At 57.1% G+C, this 12,856-nt stretch overlaps 1 protein-coding gene across 6 annotated transcripts in view; it reads left to right on the plus strand.

The window, feature by feature from the left end:
* Nucleotides 1-766: 766 nt before the first annotated feature.
* Nucleotides 767-12,856, plus strand: part of NEDD4L (NEDD4 like E3 ubiquitin protein ligase) — a 58,023-nt gene continuing 45,933 nt past the window's right edge. For 5 of the 6 annotated variants that reach the window (XM_030474880.2, XM_030474881.2, XM_030474882.2 and 2 more), the window contains exons 1-2: nucleotides 789-1,237; nucleotides 12,532-12,605. In XM_030474880.2, coding sequence (XP_030330740.1) covers nucleotides 1,190-1,237; nucleotides 12,532-12,605 — 122 coding nt within the window. In that variant the 5' untranslated portion in view covers nucleotides 789-1,189. Of the gene's footprint in view, nucleotides 1,238-12,531; nucleotides 12,606-12,856 lie in introns of all 6 variants that reach the window. The other variant, XM_030474883.1, reaches the window with a different exon arrangement.

A 12,856-nucleotide genomic window follows, 5' to 3' on the forward strand; every position in this document is an offset into this window, starting at 1 on the left:
CCTTCCAACCCAAAGCATTCCATGAGTCTATTCTGAGCCCCTGGAGCTTGCTGAGCAGGAGATGTGGGTACCAGGAGATGCCCCAGCTCAGCCCCACACACCGGGGCTGGTTTCTTTGCATTCAGGGGGCGTCAAGGGCTTTGTTTGGGGGTGTGGTGGCAGAGGCTCGTTCCCATGTCACTGCCTCCACGTGGCTTTGTCACTGTAAACGCTGCAGGAATCCATTGGTGCCCTGTAAAAGCATAAACGGGGCTGAGAACAGCCTCCATGTGCACTCCAGCTCATCAGCCTCTGCTTAAGTGCTATCACCGCGCCCAGAGATAACAGATACTGGAGCAGAGATTAGCCGGGGAGGGGACGGAGCCAGGCGGGGGGCGCCCGCGGGTTCAGCTCACACCGCGCCCCGGGGTCCCGTTACGGAACGCCCGACCGGGGCCCCCCAAGCAGGGGCACGAGCACAGCCCGGCCCCGGCTGTCCCCCGCTCCGGACCTCGCCGCGCCCGAGGGGGCAGCGGCCCCTCCGCGCCGTTCCTGCGGTGCGGTGCGGTGCGGTGCGGTGCGAACGGGGCACGGGCACCGGGACCCCGCCGCCGCGGCGGCACTCGGCTGCCCAACCGAGCCGAACCGGGCTGGGCCGATCGGAGCCGAGCCGAGCCGAGCCGAGCCGAGCCGAGCCGGGCCGGGCCGAGCCGGGCCGCCCCCTCCCCACAGCGCCCCCCAGGCCCGGCGGTGCCCGCGCGGGGGCGGGGCGGGGCGGGTCGCGCCGCCCCTCGCGCTTTGTGCCGCTGCTCGCGCTGCCCGAGCCTCCCGCGCGGCGGCGGGCGCAGGGCGGCAGCGCCTCAGCCCGCACCGGCCGCCGCCGCCATCGGGCCCGCCCGGGCCGCTGCCCCGCCACTGGGCCGCCGCCGGGAGCGCGCGTTCCCGCGGCCGCGCTGCGCCTCAGCCGGTGGCGGCGGGAGCGCGGGCGGGCCCCAGCGCCGCCCCCGAGCGGCGGCCCCGGGCAGCACCGCCCCCGGCGGCCGCCTTCCGCCGCCCGCGGGCGAGGAGGCAGCGGCGGCGGCGGCAGGAGGAGGAGGAGGAGGCGGCGGCGGCGGCGGCGGCGGCGGCAGCGGCAGGCGGCGCACCTGGGCCGGGCTGGGCCGGGCCGGGCCGGGCCGGCCCCGCGGACTGCCCGGTGGGGAGCGGCTCCATGGCGACCGCGGCGGTGGAGCCGGTCTACGGGCTCTCGGAGGACGAGGTGAGGCGGGGAGGGGGGCTCGGCCGGGCCGGGGCCGGCGGCGGGGGCTCGCTCGTGTGCGTTCGTGTGCGCTCGTGTGTGTTCGTGCGCGCACGTGACGCGCCCGTGCGGAGCGCCGTGCCGGGCCCGCCCGCGCTCGCCGCCGCCGCCATGGCGGGGTTGGGGTCCGCGGGGCCGGGGCTGCGGCTCCCCCGGGCGGGCGAAGGTCGAGGGTCGGTCCGGGAGGGCGGCCGCCAGCCCGCCCCGCCCCGTCCCCGGCGGCCGCGACCCCGCCCGGCCGCAGCCGCGGGCGGGGAGACGTGGCGGCGGGCGCTCGGGCCGGTGGCCCGGCAGGTGCGGTGCCGGGGCGGGGGCCCGGCCGCGGTGTCCCACCCAGGGCACGGGCAGAGCGGGGCAGAGCGGCCCTTCACCTCGTGTGCGTGGTAGAGATCATCCTTAACGTCCGTTTGATACCATTGCCAGGCTGAGGCGTTCCCGTGCTCGGCAGGCGGCACGGGAGAGCGTCGGGGAAGGGACGAGCTTTGTTTCTTGCTGTGGTTTGAGTGTGTTCACTGGGAGCAGCAGGTTGGGATTTGCAGGACAATAATAAACCCAAACGCAATGTGATGGGGAGAAGGATGAAGGCTTCCTGTAGGATACACTGTTGGGATCGGGAGAGGCAGATAATAGCTCAATAGAGCAGAGATAAAGGACTGTGGAAGCTGCCAGACAATCCGATTGCCTGTTCTGTTCGAGCAGCACCAAATGTGGCTGGCTGTGCCATCGAATTCCCATCGGGAAGGAGGTTCTTTGCTTGGAGTGGGTGTTTTCCTGAAGGGGAGGGGGGTGGTTCATTTTGCTTGTGTTGATTTCTGAAAGCAGGCTGCTTTAAGGGAGGGGAGAAGAGAGGAGAATCCTTGAATCCTTCCCTCCCTGCTTGTTCCCTGGCTGGCAGCTCGCTCTGGCCAGCTTCCATGTGCAGGAATGCTGCAGGTAGCCTGGGAATGCTGCCCAGGGCTCCTGCAGGGCTGAAGGAGCAGCAGGTCTTGTGCCGTGGCCAGCACTGGGCACCCGCGCTCAGAGCTGTGGGTGCCCTGTGGGGAGCAGGGAGCTGTGGGTGTCCCGAGGGGGTGGCTCCTGGCTCTGTGTGTGCTCCCTGGTATCTTTTGTCCCTGCCTCCTTCCTCGACATCTGCTGCTGCTCGCATGGAATGTTAAACAGGGACATGGAGAGGAGCTGTGCCGCTCCGCATGGGCTCAGGCCTGGCAGAACACGGAGCTCAGTGGTGCTGCTCGGGAGAGCTGGTGTCTCCGCGGTAGTCCCGTGTCATGGATGCGGTGGTGGCCACCCCACCCTGAGGAGCAACAGGCTGGTCCTTTGTTCTCTCTGTTGCTGGAGATGTGATGGTGCTGGATACATCATGGAACAGAGCAGGGACCAGCTAAAAGTACAGCAGGATGAGGGTGGAATGGACGGGAAAAGGGGACAGGGTGAGGAGGGTGTGGAGAAGAACACTAGTTTCTTCTTGTAGTAGGTGGTATCAACACTGTTGTTTCAATACAGCAACAGCCTAAAACTGTTGTTGAGTCTGTGGTAAACGTATGGGTGAAGGAAAGAGCTGGAGGAGGAGAATCCCTCGGGAAGGTGGCTCTAAGTGTGCTTTGTTAAAGGTGAACGTGCAGAGAAGGGCAGGTCTGTTGCACACCACAGTGATGGTGACTTCTCTGAGCTTTGGCTTGGACTTGCCCTCTCTTTTCAGGTGAGAAGCAAGGCTTGAGAGGCCACATCATGTCTTTAGGCTGTGGACTTCTCTTTGTTCCCACCTGGGTTTGAAATACACCCTGTAGTTCTGCTGTGGGGTTTGAGTAGGCCCACATCAGCTGGCTGCCAAGGGTGGATGTCTCTGTCTCCAGGTCTTCTTCATGTCTCAAACGAAGCCTGAGCTGAAGTGTTTGCAGGGCTTGTGCCCACAGGAGTCTGGAAATAGCTCAGTATTCCCAATGGACACCTTCAGTGTGGACATGTGCTGCGATGTGGTGTGATGGGCATTGCGGGGCTTCCTGACTCACACATGCCAGCCATTGCAGTGACTGCTGTCAGCTCCGTGTTCTTCCGAGTTACAATGAGGTGTAAATCACAGTGAAGTCCTTCAGAGCCTGCACTTGGTGCTGGAGTCTCCATCCTTGGAGGTGGACAGCACTGGACATGTGGGATGTGGCTGCAGGTCGTGGTGTGCTTAGGTTGGAGCAGGTCCTGGAGGTCACTTTTAGCCTGGGATTCACCTCTCGTTGGTAACAGTTTGGGATGCTTGGGAATCACTGTGGCACATCCAACATGGAAGTTTCCACAAGGATTCCCTCTCGGGGTGGAAGGAGCAGCTTCTCATCTCCCATAAATCCTGTGCCTTTGCAAGAAAGATGCTTTTCAGACTGGAAACTAGAGCAGAGCCCTGGCTGTGGAAGAGCTCTCTCCAGTTCCCGTTCTCTTTCCAAGCTCTATTCGACTTCCAGGCCTTGCGCTTGAATGCACTGGAATTCCCAGCTTCCTCCTGAGGTGCCGTGCAGTCACGCAGCAGAAACTGTCACAAAGGAGCTGATGAGCAGGCAGACAGCTCGGAGCAGGAGGGAGGATTGCACATGCCTTCAAAGAGAGCTCTGCAGTCCCTCACTGCAGCTTAACCTCCTTTTCCAGCTCACTGCTTGTGTGCACTGGAGATGGGAAGTGAATCCTGGTGGATTCCATCCCTCCGTGTCCAGCTCTGCGGCACCAACAGGACAAGGGGGAATGGCTTCAACCTGCCACATGGGATGTAGGGAAGAAGTTCTTCACCACGAGCGTGGTGGGACATGGAATGGGTTGAAGCTGGGGCTGCCCCATCCCTGGCAGTGCTCAAGGGCTTGGAGCAACCTGCTCTAGTGGAAGGTGCCTGATGTGTTCTGTGTTCCTGCTGGATTCCTTGCTCTGGAATGATCTCCCTGGAGCTTGTCCCCTTCGCAGTGCTTGATGTCACGTTACTGCAGCTCTCCCGTGTGTGTTTGGGTGCGCCCATGGGCTTCACAAGCAGCGTGATCCCTCTGCTTACTGATTAACTGGGGTTCGGGCTCAGGGAGCTCCTCCTCCCCATGTGACACAGGGACAAGCAGGGACAACGCTGGGTCTGCACCTAACTGCCCGGAGTTGGGGAGGGGTGCGATGGGGAGGACAGGGCTGTGCTCTGCCTGGTTGGCATCGCACTGAAGGTCATATCCATGCACTTGTGCTTCAGTGGCGGGGTGTCTCTTGGTGCTCACGGCAGGGACATGGGAGGTTCCTGTGTCCCTGTCCCAGCACTGAGCCGGTGTCCTTATAAGAAGCAATTCAGGCTGTAACTTACTTATTGACTTCCTAAATGGAAACCCAATACTATCCGCATTGGAGTTATGGATTTGAAGTGCGTTGGCTTCCAGGAATAGCACAGGAAACTGGGAATGAGGGTCAAAAGGTGGCCCTGTTGGAACCGGATGAGTTTTAAGGTCCTTCAACCCAATTCCATGATCCTATGGCATTTTGGCCACTGTTCCTGACACTCAGTGAGTGAATCCTGCTTTCAGCATTCCCAAGATCCATATTATGGGCTGGCCATTGGAGGGCACTGTGTGATGGTAAATGGAAGCTCCAGGTTATCCTCTGTTTCTGCAGGGGTACCATTTCCCTGGGAAGGAAGCATGGAATGAGCCCCACATCTGCTGAGCAAAGCCCTTGTGCTGCTGCAGTCGTCTCCATCCCGGCTTCCCCATGGAATTGCGTGCACTGGATCCCTGATAGGGATGTTTGTGCTTTGTTTTGCAAACGGGGCCAGGCGTGATGTGAATGCCAAATGAGCTCACCTGGGAACGCTGGAGAAGGGCTGCTCACAAGGGATGCAGGGCCAGGACAAGGGGAATGGCTTTAACCGGCCAGAGGGGACCCTGAGATCCACAGCCTCTCGTCCCAGAGGATTACATGGAGTTGGGATCTCTTGTTTAATTCAACTCAGTGGCATAGAAACAGAGGTGGAACCCTCTGGGCTGTTAATAGCAGGAGGGATGGAGCATCCAGCACCTTCAGAGGCATTTACCTGCTCATGGCTGCAGCGTTCCTGCTCCTGGAATCCTTTGAGGTGAAAGGACCTCATCCAGATCCAGTAGGACCACCTTCCACCAGCCCAGGTTGCTCCAAGCCCGTGCAAGCTGGTGGTTGTGTCTCCAGGTGTGTTTGTGATTACACATGGTTTCCTCTCTCCATTCCTTACCCTTCATCCCCGTGTGCTGGCAGGATGTGTTAGTCACAATTCCCATTTCTAGGAATTGAGGACCTTGTGTAATGAGAGTAAGTCTCTACAACTCCGAGCATGCCAGCAGGGTGGCAGGAATTGCTCCCTGAGTGGGCTGCGCTCTGTAGTTAAGCTGTAGTACCTGAGTGTGGAGCATGGGTTGGTGTTCAAGGCCACGTTGGACGGGGCTTGGAGCAACCTGCTCTGGTGGAAGGTGTCCCCGTTGGAACTGGATGATCAGTGGGAAGGTGTCACAGCCCCAGGTCCTTCCCAACCATCCATGAGCAGCTCCAAGCCCTCAGAGGGGGAGGTTTGTAGCTGATGTGTTCTCCTGGCTTGGGGAGAGACATCTCTGGGGCTTGCTCAGCCTGGAGGAGGGCTGGAGCTGCTGCTTCACCCTCACTGCAACCGCTTGTTGTTTCACTGACCCTGAAGGGATTCTTCTTTCTGAACACTCAAGAGTCTTCCAGTCCTCTGGAATGACGTGGTCATTGGTAGATGGAAGCAGAGAAGAGTTTTCTGCCCTCACTTGTGGGTTTTAGGAGGAAAGACCATTATGGTGGTAGCTCAACTTGATGCTGGGAGGAGATTGCATCCATCAGCACTGAAGTAGTTAGGCATTCCCATCAGCAGCAGGTAGGAATGCAGCAGGAGGTCTGCATGCCAGAGAAGCTCTCAGGGGCTGGCCAGCACTCTGAGATGCCAGTAAATACAAATTACCCTTTGGCATGCAAGGAATGACTTGGGAATACCACTTGGGAGGGGCTTCCATGTGCTTCAGCTCAGCCTTCAGTGGTGCTTCTGCTGCTGGGATGGAAAACTACTGAGGTGAAAGCTGCTTCCTTGGGGTGAGCAAAGTGGAACAAGGCAAAGTTGTTCCCAAAGGTGGGAAGCTTTAGTGGTTAACATGAACTGCTCACTCTCTACTCCATCCTTGAGCCTACCTGTTGTGCAGTCATCTTCCCATCCCTTGGCATTACATGGGAGCAGCTTGGACTTTCCCTGCTGCCTGTGGCATTCCCTACAGCACCAGTGCCCCAGTTGGTGGGGTTCTAGTCCTGTTCCTTCCCTAAAAGGGATGGAGACTGGAATGGTACCTGCTCCCTAGAGCTGTTACTTGGCATTCGGTGGCTTCCAGATGGCTCCTGGCAGCAAAGGGGTTGTGGCAAGTGAATACTCAGCACTTACTATTGGGCTTCTAGGGAGAGATGCTGCCCTATGCTCCAGGCTTCAAGCTGTCACCCCGTATCCCACTGCTCACCCCATATCACGACATGAGGTGCACTTGCCTTTAACTTGGCTAAGGAATGGGCACTGCCATGCCCTCTGCTCCCTCCTTTAGTGCCTCTTCCAAGAACAGCCATCCGTGTCCGTGTGGGACAAGGGGTGGTGAATGAGTGACCCGATTGCAGCCCTTGTGCAGCACATGGGCTCTGAATGGGGCTGTTGTTGGGGCAGGACGCAGCAGCCAGCCCTTGTTTCGGAGCAGTGGACGCTGAGTATCTCTTGCTCTACTCTCTGTCAAGTGCCACGTTGGGAACAAGTGACTGAGCTAATCCATGTCCTTATGGGATGCAGCACATTCCCACTGCTCTGGGAAGGTGTGGAGCCAGTGCTGCTGCCCCGACTAAAGGTGATGTGGCTAAAAGCGCAGTGAACAATCAGTTAAGTGTTGTACAAGGAGTTTTAATCCACAAGTAACATGGTTTTTGCCCAATGCCATTGATCTGTTCGTGATGAATGTGCCCAAATTCATTATGTGGAGCATGTCTGTTAGCTCAGATGTGCCTCGGGCAGTTTTGAGCAGTGATTCCATGTCTTTTCATTAAAAGAAGGATGGAAACTACTGTTCTTCCTCCTGCAAAGCATCTTAAATGTGTGTATACACAGGGAATAACTCCTGTAGTTGAATTACTTCAGGTTTAGTCTCCGGCGTTGGTCATGTTCTTGTTGCTATTTGTTACTAATAGGGCTTGGAGCAACCTACTCTAGTGAAAGGTGGCCCTGCCCACGGCTTTAAGCTCCCTTCATCCCAAACCATTCCATGATTCCTTTGTCAAGGGATTGAATTGAGGAGGGAAGAGAAGGTGGAACGTGGAGCGTGTGGCAAGAACACAAGGAGCACTGGAGGTTTATGGTGGGAGTGGATCCCTCCCCATCACTTCCCTTGAGCAGCTGCTTTTCCCTCCCCTTGTGTAATGGGAATGGTTCATCCCCCAGGCTAGAATCCTTTGGGATTGAAGTTTAGAGTGGGGTTTGCTTCCAGAGGTGCTGCTGAGGAGCTCTTGATGCTGCTTATACAGAACCAGACGTGACAGAGACAAGAGAGGCCAAGGGGAGGGAGCTGCAGCAGTGGCTGAGCAGCACTCTGGAGGGTGAGCGTGTTGGGAAGAGTTTCCTCAGCAGGAAGGCTGGAACTGGGACAGGAACATCAATTATTAACTGTCCCTGAGAGCTGCGAGGTCTCACTTCACTTCTGGTTGGGTAATAGGGTGATTCATGCAGCAGAACATGGAGAAGATGGAGCCTGGCCCTGCTCTCAGCTGAGCTTCAGCTCCTGCAACAGCTCAAACAGGAGCAGCTCTTGAGAGGTGGCAGGTACAGCCTCGGCTCCTGTAGGTCTCTTGTAGCTCACTGCATGGCCGGGAGGCGGGGAGTGACCTGCAGCATCTCCTGCCTGGGAGCGAGGGCCTAGGAGGAAGTTCTTCCCCATGAGGGTGGTGGGACACTGGAAGGGGTTGAATGGAGAAGCTGGGGCTGCCCCAGCTTCTGCTTTGAGCAGAAGGCACGAATCAAGCTTCATGGTTGCTCTCTTCCCTCTCTGTTCGGGTCTCAAGGGCTTTTGATGCACAGGGGGTGTGCATCAAGCTCGTGTGTTCATGTGGGGTGTTTTGCTGAGGCATCTCCCCAGGGATACATGGAAAGCAGAGGTGCCGTTTCAGCGCTGCAGATGAAGTGTTGCCTTGCCCTCTGTTCCGTCTCCAGGCAGCGTGTCCCAGGAGTGACTGATCTGTTCACATCCTCAACACCTGGTGATACATTTGGAGGCTCAAGTGCTGTGGAGGAGCTCTCTTGGAGGGGCTTTCAGAGCCTCACTGGTGGTTCCTGTCACTTAGGGGAGTTTTCTTATAGCCGCAGCCTGGTTTGGGTTGAAGGGACCTTCAAGCTCCACCAGTTCCAACAGGGCCACCTTCCACTGGAGCAGCTTGCTCCAAGCTGACCTTGAGCACTGCCAGGGCAGTACCTTGGGAATGATGCTCCCATCCCAGTGTGTGCTGGATGGTGGGTTTATTGAGTGTGTTGTCAGGAAACAGGGCAGGCACGGGCTGCTCGTGGTCCCAAATTGTTACAGCTCTAACAAGGAATAGATTGTGGTTACATAAACGTGCTCCTGGCAGCGGCTGGCACCCAGTTGTCAGCCTGGGGAGGAGAAGGCTCCTGAAGGGGAGACCTTAGAGCAGCTCCAGTGCCTGAAGGGGCTGCAAGAAACCTGGGGAGGGGCTTTGGACAAGGGCCTGGAGGGACAGGACAAGGGGAATGGCTTTAACCTGCCAGAGGGGAGCCTGAGATGGGGTATAGGGAAGAAGTTCTTCCCTGTGAGGGTGGTGGGACACTGGGATGGGTTGAAAGGAGAAGCTGTGGCTGCCCCATCCCTGGCACTGTTCAAGGCCAGGTTGGAGCAACCTGCTCTAGTGGAAGGCTGGAACTAGATGAGGTTTAAGGTCCTTCCCAACCCAAACCATTCCATGGTTCCATCAATCAGCTGGGTTTCTGTATCCCACTAACTTACCACTTTGGGTGCAGGTGATCCCAGTGCTGGTCTCTGGTGCAAGATCAGGTTGGGTGGGGTTTTGTCCATATAAGAGTCACTTTAAGGTCACAGCCTTGTACACATGCACCAGTATCTCCTCATCAAAGCTTTGTTCCTGTTTTTAATAGCAACACATAAAATGCTTTTCCTGCTTCTGTGCTACCCCGCAGGATTAAACCCTTCCCTTGGCTTGTCCAGACAGAAGCAGATGGAGTTTGCCTTCAGAAAGAGCATCTCCTCTACCATAGGATCCCAGCCTGCTTTGGGTTGGAGGGAGGAGGAGCTGAGCTGGCTTCCTATGGTGCTGGTGCTGCAATGAGACCTTACTTGCGTGCTCAGGTGAAGTGGTTGGACTCTGGTGACCTTTCCTTATGCTTCGCTTTCCTGTGTGGAATGTCACAGTGCGGAGACATGGGTTGTCCCCTCGGAGCTTTGTTTTCATTGCAGAGCTGAGATTGTATCAGAGGCTGTTGGCAAAGCTGCTGCTGACACGCTTGGAGATGTGGGCACCCTGTGCCAGCGCCTCAGCACCCTCACAGGGGAGAGCTGCTGCCTTATATCCCACCTCCACCTCCCCTCGGGCAGGTTAAAGCCATTCCCCTTGTCCTGTCCCTCCATCCCTTGTCCAGGTTTCCTGGAGCCCCTTTAGGCGCTGGAGCTGCTCTAAGCTCTCCGTGGAGCTTCTCTTCTCCAGGGCCCAGCTCTCATAGCAGAGGAGACCCTGCCAGGTCATGGGGAGCTTCTCCTCACCCACCACCCCAAATCCTTCTCCTCAGGGCTGCTCCATCCCATCTCGTGTCCAACACACCAGGAGCTCTGCGTGGTTTTAATTCATAGTTATATTTATAGCACAACAGTTCAAACCTGAGGTTGAAGCTTCGTTATCTCTTGCATTGTGCTGTTTGCACCCGGAGCACCAAGTTTAAGATGTGTTGTCTCTCCTCTTGTGTTTTGCAAACATGGAGGTGCCATAAAGCAGGATGAGGTGTCTGTGCCCGGACCTGCATTCCCACAGCCCCTGTGGCTCCGGGAACTTTCCAGCACGCTGGTTCCTCCCCTTCCAGGCAGTGGAAAGTTACCTGTGGGGCCTATCTGGGGCTGAGATCAGAGCTGCCTCTGCCGAGAGCAGCAACAGCACCCGCCAGAGCGCAGGGCCCGGGGCATGGTGAAACCCTAGAGCTGGCCTTTCACCCCGTCACCCGGGTGATGGGTGCTGATTGCCTCCGCCACAGCAGCTTCCGCATCCCAGCCCCTGCGCAGCCGCACGGAGCGAGCCCGGAGCCGCGGCTCCGTGCCCGTGTGGGGTCCTGTGCCAGAGCCACCAGGCACCGTGGGGTGAGTTCAGCTTTTGGTGCTGCTGTGACCCCTTGGTGTGGGTGCAGCCGCTGCGTGTGACCCCCGTGGTGTGGGTGCAGCCACTGCGTGTGACCCCCGTGGTGTGGGTGCAGCCACTGCGTGTGACCCCCATGGTGTGGGTGCAGCCACTGCGTGTGACCCCCATGGTGTGGGTGCAACCACCTCAGTGTGGGTGCAACCACCTTGGTGTGGGTGCAGCCACTGTGTGTGACCCCTATGGTGTGGGTGCAGCCCACTGCGTGTGACCCCCATGGTGTGGGTGCAACCACCTCAGTGTGGGTGCAACCACCTTGGTGTGAGTGCAGCCACTGTGTGTGACCCCTTGGTGTGGGTGCGGCCACTGCGTGTGACCCCCATGGTGTGGGTGCAGCCACTGCGTGTGACCCCCATGGTGTGGGTGCAACCACCTCAGTGTGGGTGCAACCACCTTGGTGTGAGTGCAGCCACTGTGTGTGACCCCTTGGTGTGGGTGCGACCACTGCGTGTGACCACCTCAGCGTGGGTGCAGCCACCTCGGCGTGGGTGCTACCCCCCTATCGGTTGGTGCTTTGGTTCTGTTCTCTTTATGCTGCTCTAAACCTGCCACAGGGGTTCTATCCCATGGGAAGCCGGTGTCTGCAGCTTCCCTTACTGCAGAGTGTGGGCTGCTGAGGAATTCCCTTTAGGTGTAGTTAGAACACAGAGGCGTGAGTTCCAAAGCGTGGTCAGGTTGGGGTTTGTAGTACATCTGCTGTGGTTTAGCTGGTGTGGAGCGAGCTGCTGCTCCTGGATTTAAAGGGGGCTGACAAGAAAGCTTTGGACAAGGGATGGAGGGACAGGACAAGGGGAATGGCTTTAACCTGCCAGAGGGGAGATTGGGATGGGATATTTGGAAGAAGTTCTTCCCTGCGAGGGTGGTGGGACACTGGGATGGGTTGAAAGGAGAAGCTGTGGCTGCCCCATCCCTGGCAGTGTTCAAGACCAGGTTGGACACAGGGGCTTGGAGCAACCTGCTCTAGTGGAAGGTGTCCCTATTGGAACTGGATGAGCTTTAAGGTCCCTTCATCCCAAAGCATTCCATGATTCTATGGTACCTGTTCTTTGTCACCTCTCAGATACACTTTAGGCTCTTTGGGGAAGGAATCCCACATTTCTCCATTGGAAACTCCTTTGGATAACGTTAAGTGCAGCTGGAAGGAATAGCAGCTATTCCAGAGAGGATTTCTGGGCTGCTTTTGACCTTCCCACTCCCAAACCCCTCAGATCAAGGCAACAAACCCGTGTCTCATTCTTGCTACATGGAGCAAATAGATGTAGGAGAAACCTGTGGGAAAAGGGAGTTGTTTCCTGACACAGCTCCAAGGAGCAGTCTCAGGTTACTGTAACTCAATCTCACCTCTTGCACTTGAGGAGGGTTTATTGGGGCAGCCGCGGGTGGAACTGGTACGGGTGACTGCAGAACCTGTTCCTGGAGGAGCCTTGCCAGGTTCAGCCTGGGTGCTGCTTTGTGTAGCAGAAAGAAACAGGGTGGGGGGGGAAAAGGGGTGAAAACCAGCATTTATAATGTTATAAAGTGATACCTCTGCGTCAGGTTGATGTCTCTTCTGCTTTTATTACTGTCACATTCTCATCACTGGGCTGTAAGTACCATTATCTGCTCGCTCTTTGGTTTTATTTCGCTCTGAGGGGAGTTGGATGCTCTTCATGGTGGACTCAGGCTGTGCTTTAGCAGCTAAAGTGAACACCTCCTTCCAAGAGGTTTTCCTTTAGGCAAGACTCCTGCTGTCTGAGAGCTGAGAGTCATTCCCAGCTGAGCCTCTTGCTCTCCAAAATGACTTACAGCATGAATATTAACCCCCTTTTCTTTCTTGTTAACAGGAGGAGTCTCGTATCCTCAGGGTGAAGGTGGTTTCTGGCATTGACCTGGCGAAAAAGGACATCTTTGGAGCCAGGTAGGTGGTGTGCATTGACTCCTTCATGCCTTGAAGCAGAGCAAGGATGCTCTGTAATGAGTTGTTCGTAAACATGATGAGTGTTCCTATTACTTGATTACGAGCAGTTATGGACTATGTGTGGACTTCAAGCAGTGGCTGGCCATGCCCTGTCCCACCACAGGAAGCCCTTCACCATCTGCCTTGGTTCTACAAGTGAGTGAGGAGCTCACTTTGGCAGTGCTTAAAATGACCCTCCACCTCCACACACA

Source organism: Strigops habroptila, chromosome Z (assembly GCF_004027225.2).
Source record: "Strigops habroptila isolate Jane chromosome Z, bStrHab1.2.pri, whole genome shotgun sequence".
NCBI lineage: Eukaryota > Metazoa > Chordata > Aves > Psittaciformes > Psittacidae > Strigops > Strigops habroptila.